General features: G+C 46.5%; 1 protein-coding gene across 1 annotated transcript in view; it reads right to left on the reverse strand.

The window, feature by feature from the left end:
• The window catches only part of LOC119164325 (sodium-coupled monocarboxylate transporter 1), a 21,071-nt gene extending 9,896 nt beyond the window's left edge, over positions 1-11,175 (reverse strand). The window contains exons 1-10 of the mRNA XM_075892768.1: positions 9,700-11,175; positions 9,533-9,598; positions 8,498-8,549; positions 8,343-8,410; positions 8,020-8,174; positions 6,703-6,843; positions 5,061-5,190; positions 3,232-3,320; positions 1,038-1,153; positions 357-424 (exon numbers count right to left, since the gene is read on the reverse strand). Of these exons, the coding sequence (XP_075748883.1) occupies positions 357-424; positions 1,038-1,153; positions 3,232-3,320; positions 5,061-5,190; positions 6,703-6,843; positions 8,020-8,174; positions 8,343-8,410; positions 8,498-8,549; positions 9,533-9,598; positions 9,700-10,023 (1,209 nt within the window). The 5' untranslated portion in view covers positions 10,024-11,175. The remainder of the gene's footprint in view (positions 1-356; positions 425-1,037; positions 1,154-3,231; positions 3,321-5,060; positions 5,191-6,702; positions 6,844-8,019; positions 8,175-8,342; positions 8,411-8,497; positions 8,550-9,532; positions 9,599-9,699) is intronic.
• Positions 11,176-11,606: the final 431 nt, after the last annotated feature.

The following is an 11,606-nucleotide window of genomic DNA, read 5'->3' on the forward strand; positions in this document are numbered from 1 at the left end:
GCCAGTGACTTATAAGTTGTATGACTGGGCGAAGAGCGTTAAGAAATCGGTTCCAGCTTCCGCACTTCCTGTTTACTAAACTATCAGGGCGCACTTGCCACAGCTCCGTCAACGGTCTGCGCAGGTCAGTCGCGATGCTTTATTGTAGCACCATGTTCCGCTACCTTAAACGTTACGGTCTTCCACTGATGTAGGATCCCATTCACACGATATAGTATTCCTTCCTTATCGTTTACCGTTCGCAAGCGGTTGGTCGCTGTAAACGTCATCGCACGTATCTATGACTAGGCAAGATTGTCTTTTATAACGCCGCCTTCGATCGGCTACAATCAAAACATTCCATCATTTGCACCTACCTGTAGGACGTCCCCCATCTGCTGGGCCACATACACCATGGCGACGACGATGACTCCGAACACTATGGCTGGACGCCCGAGATAAATAATGCGAAGGTATCAATGGCAGATATGTTCTCCTGCTGCTGCTTTTGATGTCTCACGGACTTCTTTTTTAATTGGAAGGTATACACATGTTAGCACATAATGACACCTACAGGCCACAAAACGATCAGGAGTTGCATGCTGTGAGCACCTACTGCACGACATATGAAATGCTGAGTGCTCGTCTCCTACGTAGGCGATGTTCGAACAATAAATTAGCATCAAACTTGTTGGGATAGTCGGTGCATAGTTTAAGAAATCAGAAGATAAAAACCACCAAAAGAGAAGTGAAAGGCGCCTGTTTTTTTTTGTGGTTTACGTCTTTTATTGTAATATTTTTAGCAGTTTCTCAATTCCTGCAATCTTTGTGATCAGATGTACTTAAATGAAAATTGAGTAGTGTAATGAAGGCTAATTGGATAGTACAAGATCCCGTACGTGGTGAAGGTGCCTAAGTAATGTATCTATATTGGGCAACACAACAGAAGGCGTTGCCCTGCGTGCGTGAATGACATAGATATAACCGACAATTCAATAAAAATTACGCACGGATTTTCACCACGTGAAAGCTCCGATGCTCTGTTTTAGTAAGCTTACTAAGAACTTTCAGTAGGATGCCGGCAGCCCTGTCCCCTAGGTCCGGTTTGATGTACGTCTTTACGATATCCTGAAGTGTCGTTGTCGCCAAAGAGCTGAGGCTTGCGGATACGCCACTGCAAATAAACAAGCAATGTAAATAGGGAGGAATCGGGTTCATTATCCCCCAATTAGCAACATCAGCGAATGCGTAGTCGCGAAAATCTGTTGCCATGTCTATAAATTCTGCACCTGAGGCAGAGATTGATGTGTGGAGTGAGAAGAGCACGATTGTTTCAAACGGCTATATTGTATATGGTAGCAAACAACGTCGTGGAAACTACAGCCGACGTCCATCGAACAAATGACTCGGTCGCACAACAAGTACTGCATTAAATAGGAGGTAATTCATGGTCGATGTGGAAGGCGAAGCACAAGTGGCTGCATGTGTAGAACACCACGATGTGTAGAATACCACGATGTGTAAAACACCACCAGACTAATGTGAAGAGGGATATATATATGGTATGAAAAAGGCAGGGAAGTTAACCAGAAAGCAAGTGTCTGGTTTGCTACCCTGCACTGGAGAAGGAGAAATGGGATACAGAAAATTAAGAAATATGTGACATACATATAGCTTGAAAAAAATAAAAATCACCGACGATTACGATGCTGCCTAATGCCGATTCTGAGCGCAGCTGTTTAGGCAGGCGTTTTGATTTTGCGATAAGTTGAGACAAACGCTGCTGATTTGACGTCGGCGGCATTGAGCCTCTGCTCGGGCAACAGTGGTAGACGATGCACTTCCACCAGTTGCGTCGCTCATTGTTCAGAAAGAACTGGCGAAGACTACTTCCGGGGGTGACGGTGTTTCCCGCCGGAGATGCGATAGACGAAACACGAGTTGCCCTCTCCAATATCATACGTCTGTCAGATTTGTTTCTCCATGCTCCGTCTTTGTGGATAGAAGCAACGCCGTCACCACCTCCCAGCGCTAGTTATGCAGCGGCGTCACCGTGACGCGTCCCCATTGGTTTCCCGCATAGCGCCACGAACGGTGACACGAAACATCGTATCACTTACAGAGCCAGCGAAACTGCCAACATTGTGATCACGGGAAGGGAGCGCGCACATGAAGGCTCCCTCATCACGAGTAGAGTGCCTCGATGCGCGAACGGCGAACGAGCGCATCGAGGCAGTCACGAGGATTGCAAAACGCTGCTCCACGGATCTGTACACAACTGAACAAAAAATGACAGCATATCCACGGGGTGAATGATGGAGAGTGGAGCGAAGACAGGTCCGCACGACGCTGCCGTGCCGCTTCGGGCACCCGTTCTCGTACGCCGGGATCTGGTCGGCGCCGCCGCACAGCTCTACGCCACGCTTCTGCCTCGCGCGTTCACACATCGGGGTTCCGTCTTCGAGCGCGAGCCGCAGCCGCCTTGCGCACACGCCTTGTCCATCCGCCGACCTTCTGACCGCGTGCCAGAACGGCTTTTATTTTACTACACTGCACCCCCTAGCGTACGGCGCCGCTGACGAACACGCTATTACCAACGTCTGCGTGTGACGTCATTCCTATTTTCTCGCGTGCTCGCATATCGGGGTTCCGTCTTCGAGCTCAAGCCGCCGCCGCCTTGCGCGTATCATACTTTTTATCGTAAACCATGAATCATCCGCTAGCCGCATCCATCCGTCGTCTGTCTGCCTGTCTGACGCACGGACGGACGCACGAGAGGATGGACGGATGCACGAATGGATGGACGAACGCAGGGACGGACGGCCGCACATATGGACGCATGTGAGCACGGGCGGATGGACGCGTGGACGGACGCACATATAGATGGACGCACGGATAGACCGAGCAAGAATGAACGGAAGGACGGAAGCGCGGACGGACTGATGGACGATTCGCCCCACTTGTCATCATTCACTCCATGGATAAGCTGTGATTTTTATTATTTATCATACTACAAGTAACGTCCTCTATAGTATCGTATCATTTGCCTTTTTCAGTGTATATGCATTTCGTTATATGTACAAGTACCGCCCTCTACGACTGGTTCAAGAACTAACGAGAGCTGGCTACATACGATTACGACGGGACGCTCAGCCCATTCTTGAAGGAGCTTCGCCCCTAAAATCTAGAGCGATATAGCTTATATTTCATGTTTTCGCAAACGCAAACGCAACACGAAGTTACTATACCTACCTCAGTCCTCCGCTGAATATTCCCGACACGATGAGCCCGGGCACACCTGGATAGCTCCCCAGTATGTCCATGACAAAAAATGGATTTACCTGCGCGTATATAGTGCACTATCGTTGATTCGATGTGTTACGCAAGGTAATTTTTATTAATGTTCATTTTTGGTATCGATGTAGCCGCCCTTAAATTAATAACTTCACCACTCATTTCCCACAACTCTGGCAGTTCAGATTAACTGTAAAAATGAAGAGTTCGTTTGCTGATTTAAATTTTAAAAACCTTTCATGAAGTTTGAGTATTACAAGCAAAAAAAAAATTATGCGTGCAGGTCGCTCGTTCTCCATCGTATTTACAAAGTATACAAGTTAATGCGTAAGTGTCGCGAAAACTCGACAAATCCTTATCCGAGCGTCTGTCATTTCGAAGGAGGAGCAAGTGCGAAGGTTACACGCACGCGTTTCGCTGCCGGTGCTGCTCGGTACGGCAACCATGGTCAAATGCAGAGTGCGCGACGCCGAAACTGGAGATGTGCAGCGCGAAGCGAAAAAAATTGCGCCATCTGCACGAAGTACATACCTTGATCGGGGCTGATTGAGAGAACCCGTGAATCTTCGGTACAAATCCTCTACCGTATAAAAGACGTGACACGTTGTTATGGGGGTGATTGTATATACAATCTTGTATATACAATTGTGTATACAAACCTATACAATGTTTTATTATTTACATTACCATGCAAATATATTCACCTACACGTATATACACAAGATGCAATCATTTACATATCGATGCAATTAGGATCACATTACTGACTATACAAAGCTCCGGGACGCGTTCCCCTTCGAAGATTACAATTTTGGGGTCGGGAAGTATGTGGCGAGGGTATCTTTAATTCGAAGTTGCAGTTGAAAGTCAAACAAGGTGATGTCGATGCAGGTCCCGATTCGAGGTTTTCGGGCCGCCTCTGCTTCGCGGGCTCTCACTTCGCGATCCGCCAGTCGACGAACCTTCTTCGCAGCACAAATTGCACATAATGCCTCACAGACGTGTATCGGGTACCTCGCTTATCAGCAGAATGACTAATGACATACAGGCATATATGTGGGTGCTTCCCTACTTCATGAAAGTTATGCTGGGCGTGTAGTGGGTACATTGCATTAGCTTACACGTTAAGAGACTCACCTCGAGCATAAGAAGCTTAGCGAGCAAGCTGCTATATAATAACAATTAGGTAAAAAGTCAGTTTTGCCGCAAGGGCGAAGCAATTTATATGTAATATTATAACAAATTGGAATCTCATACCAATAAAGGCTGTCAGGTCGCTCCTCTAGCGAACTCACGTCTCTATGACCGAGTACGAAGCTATGAGCTACCTGTTGAGCAGCCCTCAAGGTAGAAGTGCGCGAGTACATGTAATTAACGAGCCAGAGGGGTGAAGCCCTGCTTAAGCGAAAGAAAGACGGGCTGCGTGAATGCTATTCGCACGCGCGCACGCACACACGCACGCACACACGCACGCACACACGCACACACACACACACACATTAACTTTTGTCTCTGAGTGAATAACAATGTAATAACTAATATGTTTTGCTGTGGTAATTGGTGAATTAAGAAGATGTGAAATATAGTGCAAAAGATGAGCAAAGGAAGGCGAAAGGATGGATACATAGTGTATATTGTTCTGTCTATCTGCCCTATTCTCCTTATTTATCGGGCTGCTTCCCATCACCACACAGACATGGGCGCCCAAATTGAGCTGTCAGCTTACACGTGAACAGAACGAACGAATTCGAACTAACTTTTCTGTTTCACTACTCACTACTACTCACTTGGTCCGCCGCGGCGACCTGCCTCGTGCTGACGGGGTCACAGTCATTGTATCGTGTGAATATCACTAGTCCAACGTAGCACAGCGCACTTTGGAGCGCAATCACGCCCAGCAAGTTCATCCACATGGCTCTAAAGGAGGTCAGGAAGTGCAGGATTATTTTAAATGAGAACTAAGAGACAATGATGGCAAGGAAAGTATAAATCGTGTTATTAGAGTTAATTGTAATGTAAATGTGAAAAAAATGGAGGAAGAGATAATTTGCCACCGGCAGGAACCAAGCCTGCGAGCTTAGAGTAACGTGTCCGATGCTCTACCACTGAGCTGCAGCGCTGGTCATCCCTCCGTTCTCTTTTCTGGGACATATATGTGCATTTAAACATGGGAGTGTCAATCAGCGCCGCGTGGTGTGATATTGTTGCCATTCGTGCAGCAGTATTTGGATGCAGACGTGATGCATGCCAGCTCATTTTGCTCAGAGAGTCTTGGAGTGGGATAGCGCCTATTTCACTTTACAGTGGCTCACGGAGATACGATAGTAGTAACATTAGTGTGGTCAAGGTACGTATTATGGTAATTAAGATACGTGGGCTCTTGCCTGTTTGCGCATGCGTCTACTTGTCGGCATCGTCGGAACAACCGCACAGATTCTTGCTGCGAATGCTGCCGATATAATACGGGATGTACCGTTGCAGAAAGTTGCCGAAAAAACGGCGGCCGAGACTTCGGCGTACAGTGGCACCTGCTCAAATTCGCGAGTATTTTGCAGCGCTATGCTACCATGAAGCCAGCATATGTCATCAGGGTGCCGAAGTGGCACGAAGGCACCTCGATGCCGAAAAGACCAAACCTTCGGAAGCGCTCGGTATCGATGGGAATGGCGAATACTCATGTGTGCACGAGGGAGACAGGGGGGATGGTTTACCATAATTTGATACCATGACATGAAGAATGGCCAGTACAGACGATGGATGACACAGATACTTAGAGGAACACCGTGAACCTGTGGTTCGCGTCTAGTTGAAGCGTATATATATGTGTGTGTCTTAAATAAAAAGCATTCTCTTGGGCAACGTGTCCTCTCTGCGCTCTTTGCAGTTCTTGCTATGATCATGGAGAGTTCGCAGTCTACAAACCGCTCTTCGAGCCCCGCCGCGGTGGTCTAGTGGCTAAGGTACTCGGCTGCTGACCCGCAGGTCGCGGGTTCGATTCCCGGCTGTGGCGGCTGCATTTCCGATGGAGGCGGAAATGTTGTAGGCCCGTGTGCTCAGATTTGGGCGCACGTTAAAGAACCCCAGGTGGTCGAAATTTCCGGAGCCCTCCACTACGGCGTCTCTCATAATCATATGGTGGTTTTGGGACGTTAAACCCCACAAATCAATCATCATACCGCTTCGCAAAAATCAATCAATCATCAATTCGCTCTTCGAAACGAATGTGCGCGCGTTTCCTTCACCCTTGTTCAATTAAGTGGTGCCAAACTCTTCCATCCTTCCACCTCTACATATTTCTAATAATTATAGTCTGCTAGTGTCTCTTGGACGTTAAAATTCATCAATCGATATAATTCATCAAGCAAATCACTAACCACGTAGCGTCACTTTCGTGACCCAAGTCGGCGAAATAGAAAGGGATGGCTTCACCTCCTAACTGTGGCCACGTCGGGCATGCTTAGGTAGCGCTGCACCCAGCCTTGGTTGACGGCGTACATGGTGAGCCACAGGAAGGTGCCACCGATAACCAGGGACCACACCGAGTGACGAACTGTCGGGTCCGGCCGAAAACTGCGACGATCACGAAAAGGTATGACGTCAACCGTGCTTCCTTAACCGCCCGACAAGCTCGCAAAAAGCGTGTCTGGTGGTCAACGAAGAAAGTAAGACACCTCTGTACACTAAGAACCATCGCGACAGGTTTGTTCAGTGCACTGAAAACATGATTTACGTAGTGCATTTGTCTTGAGGCGTGTCATACATATAACAGGAGGACACCTAAATGAAAGATTTATAGAGCCTAAATACAACAACGAAAGTGACATCAGGGCATTTAGGTATTTTTCGTATAGAGACTGTAGTTGCGCACCTCGATCTGGAAAGAAAGGCGTCATGTGCGACTCAGCTGACAGCTTAACAAGGGCAGTTGTTAAAGCGCTAGAGATAAAAGAGCTCGGCGAATCTTGTGTCAGCATGCTATCTGTAATGTCTCAGAAGGGTGTCAAGATTTCTTGCAGGAACCGCTTTGCACGCGCAGTAGAAGTGACCACCTGATGCACTGTCATATCTCTTGTAACACTGTTTATTAATGTGAAGACAGTACTTATTCTGCGCAAGTTGGTTGGTTGGTTCCTCAACATCTTGGCGCAACCCATGCACTCCGTGGGATAGGCCATGAATCGGACGGTGCCCTGCCTTGTAAAATTCACTTACTGAGGAAGCGGGTTGGAGATAAATTGTTCAGTCATTACTGAATAAGCTTGCAGTTGTCAGTGCGCCTTTCGAACGTGTTTTCCTCGTAGTCCGGTCTCTTGTTTCCGTTGACGCTGTTTTACTCCAAAAATGAACCAACTATAGCCCTAAAGTACATCTTGATAAACTAATATCCTATATTAATGTACGTGCTTAGGTTCTGTTCACAGTTTTTATTAATATATGTGTTATGTGCATCTCTTGTCTCATGTTGATTGTATTCTGTATGATTTATAATGCGTTAGCAACAATTTCCTAATATACATTTTTAGCGTTTTTATTTTATTGGACTGTGCCATATCTTCTGGAATGTGGTTGCATTGATATACAGTTGCATTTTTTTGTGTACGTTGGATCATTTTCTGTTCTACCTGTTTGATAATGTGCACCGCAACTGCGACCGATTTATCGTAGCACTTCTATGGCCTGTTTCGGCATTTAGGGTACTTGAATAATACTTTTAAAAGAAGACTAAAAGGAAGAAGGTGGGCTTACTCAAACAGATGAAGTCTCTGAGAGTCGAGGTTTTTCTCGTAGACGCTGTGCCAGCCGCCGACATCTATGGTCCCCTTCACTGCAAGCAGTATGATGGATGCATACTTTATGAAGCTCATGAACACGTCGGCCATGACGATCGCCTTTATGCCACCCTGCGAAAGAATGATTTATTGAGCAAGTATTTGTTGAGGATGTCATCGTCACTGCAGCATCCCGCGGGTGCAGGAGAGGCCTTTATTAAGGAAACGTTGTATCGACCATAACACAAATTTGTAACATTTGGCGTGGGCATGATAGCGGGTGAGAACTGAGTCGCTTACCACTGTCGTGTAGAAGGTGCAGACAACGCCAATGGAGACCACTGACAGCCATAGATTTACTCCGGTCACTGCGATTGAAACAAGCGAACATTCGGTCACCGCACGAAGATAACAGAACCCTATATTTACGCACTGTTACTTTGTTGTAGCTTTACCTTGTTGCAGTGCAAGTGCAGGCCCATAAAGCACTATAGACATGTACACAATCTGAAACAAAGATTGCCTTCTTTTTATCCATTTTGTTTTGAAGCGGTGCAGATGACGTAAAAATACTACGTAATATTTTCGTCGCAAAGTACGCTGAACGTCGTCGTGTTGGCTTCATTAGTTGGCATTATATTGAAAGTCTTGCATCATTCAGGTGTTGAACAACGCTTATAGATATTCACGAATCAGCGTAATCAGCCAATTGTGAGAAGTTTGACGAGAGAATAAGTTAAAGTTACTTTAGAGGGACGCGAATCTGTGAAAGCTGGTTGAAATTAAATGTCACTGAAAGGCTTGCATGTGACACGCGGATGCAAGAACAAAAATGGCCTCTTTGTTAATGCCCTACTCGCTTTCTCTACCCGCATTTGCGAATTTTGTGTTGGAGCATAATAAAGCTGATGCGATCGCACGTATCGCTGTGTTTTTGTGGTGCTTTTCGATCAACGTCGTCGTAAGCAGAATAGAGGTTACACCATAACGTCAACTGTGTTAAATTATAGGCGGTGGTAGCGTGTTATCAATACGTATGACTTGGAATAAATAATGAATATATCGTAGCAAGCAAAGTTTCATATGGAGTGCTAAGTATCGCCCATTGCATTGAAAAATTCCGACACTGAATAAAATAACAAAAAAACATGAAAGAAGATACAAAACGACGTGTGACGAATAATATCCCAACTTTAGATAATCTACGGAATAACTATTTCGTAAATGAAGCCGTGTACTCCGCATAGATCCATCAGCGAGACAGATCGCAGAGCACCTTTGTACGAGAAGACGAACATGCTACGCGCTGTGAGTGCCGCGAGCTATAGATATGCATGAAGGCTACGTAGAGAGCATGGACCTGCAATCACAGCAATATATTTGGGTAACTCGCGTTCTTTTCATGCAATTGTTCATTCTGTCAGATTTTTGTTATGATGTCGGTCGATAAGGTGGCACACGTAAAAGTATATAGCGTACGCAATCCTTACCATTTGCAAAGCCGACGACACTGAACAAATGGTGCGAATCGTTCGATTGAACCTAAGCTCCAGGTACTGAAAATAAAAATTCAAGACATTGAGTGATAAGTTTTTTCTAATATGTTATTGGTTAAGACACTCTAATGTTGCTGATTGATCGCCTGTTTGTAACATACCTGGAAAGCGCTGGTGACGTTGAGGTTGTAAAACATAGGCATGTAGATGTGATTCGTCAGGAGCACGGTGAACAGCAGGCCCAACTGTATCATGATAAACGCGAGTCCGTAGAAGTACATCTCGGCCGGAATGCCCAACATGGCCACCGGAGATATAGACGTGCTGATCAGAGACATGGCGACTGGGACAGCTCCCATTGACCTAGGCGCCTGCGGCTTCTTCGCGGCTTTGAACGCGTAGAAAATGCCGATTGCCGTGGAGGCCAGAAGCATGCCGAAAAAAATGCTGTAGTCCCAAACTCCAAAGCGCCCTCCGTAATTCATCACTTCGATGTGCGTTTCATTCCGAAACGAGTAGGGAAAACGTACTCTGTTGTCTCACGTACAATGAAAAAGCGATTGGGTACGTAGCTACAATTATTTATCTATTGGCTTGACAACACTGCCAGATTTTCACTTAGCCTCCGAATACCGGTTTTTTCCATGTAGTAAGTCACCTAGGCTCTGATGCGCGGCCTGAAACTCCTTATAAGAATTTAGCTTTGCTGATATCACAAGCATATCCCACTGGATATACTCCTCGAACTTCCTGCAGCCGAAACGCAAGCTCATCAGTTATAGTTAGCATTAATTAGCCGAAGGATAAAACGGTAAAACACCGGTAGAGGTGGACCATGTGTTGTTGCGTTCGCGCACATGGAGTCTAACCGAGTGGACACATTTGTTTGAACCTGCAAGAGTGCGACGAAGCTTCGTTCGCGGAATGGTGGTGCTCGTAAATTGAATGCGTGTAGCTGATAGAAGGACCCAGTCTTACAGAAAAAAAAAAGAAAGAGAAGGAAAACGGGCAGGGTAAACAAGGTAAAAGCAAAACGAATAAAGGACACACTCAGCGTAGCGCATCCTGGCCTTCGTGAAAGTGTCCGAGGACGGTTTGCCACTACAGGGCAAAACGCAGCGCTGGCATAATATGCGATACGGCGCTACACCGCATAAGCGACGACATGCAGACGCAGCGTTGCGGTTATTGAACAACGCTGACTACTCTGAATATAAATGGAAAGCCAAAAGCGAAAGGGCGTGTTCTGTCGGTCGTTGTCACGTGCCGCGGCAGTGTTGAGTAATGACAGCGCGCTATCTTTCAAGGGGCCGTGAAAGACATGTCGACATTACCATATAACCGCAGTTTCAACGCGAGAAAACATACAGGCGCAGAAGAGTTATAAGCAAAAACGGCCTTATGCGATTACCGTATTTTGTCGAATCGAAGAACACTGGTTTTATTCATGCACACATATGGCGATCAAAGCTAGGGGAATTCAATTATGCTTTCGGCGCAAGTAAAAGACTGCAGCATATTTGGAGAAAAAAATTGGCATTCTTTAACAAAAGCTTAAAACAAAGCAATAAAAGCAGTGTGAAACACGAAAAAAAAAAGAAGGGTTAGTCGGCAAGATTGGCTCTACATACAGCTCTAGGGGCTGTTGGGACCTGAGTCCTGTGGGTCTCGTCGTTGGTAGCTGGCTCCCATCGGACTCGTCCCTTATAGCGAGAAGCAATGCTTATATGGGAAAACAGAGAACAGACGTTTATTTACATTAGAGAGAGGTCAATAAGAAAGTTTAGATATATAGTGGCGTTCTTCGTACATGGCGAGCTCTCCACTCGAAAAAGCACACCGAATGAGCCGTGGGGGCTCATTATAAAGGGTCTGTCCTCCCCAGATCCCTAGATCGGGGACCGCGTACAGAGGGCACCGTCCAATCACGGACCACACATTACCCGCGAGGGTGACGAGCACGCACGGTCCACGCGAACGTTCAAAACTGAAGCGTGGTCACCGCACGGCCATGTGGCACGAACGCGGCTCCCCCCCCGTCAAGGTGTGTCGCTGGGCGAGGGGTCTG

This window comes from Rhipicephalus microplus, chromosome 1 (genome assembly GCF_043290135.1).
Source record: "Rhipicephalus microplus isolate Deutch F79 chromosome 1, USDA_Rmic, whole genome shotgun sequence".
Classification (NCBI taxonomy): domain Eukaryota; kingdom Metazoa; phylum Arthropoda; class Arachnida; order Ixodida; family Ixodidae; genus Rhipicephalus; species Rhipicephalus microplus.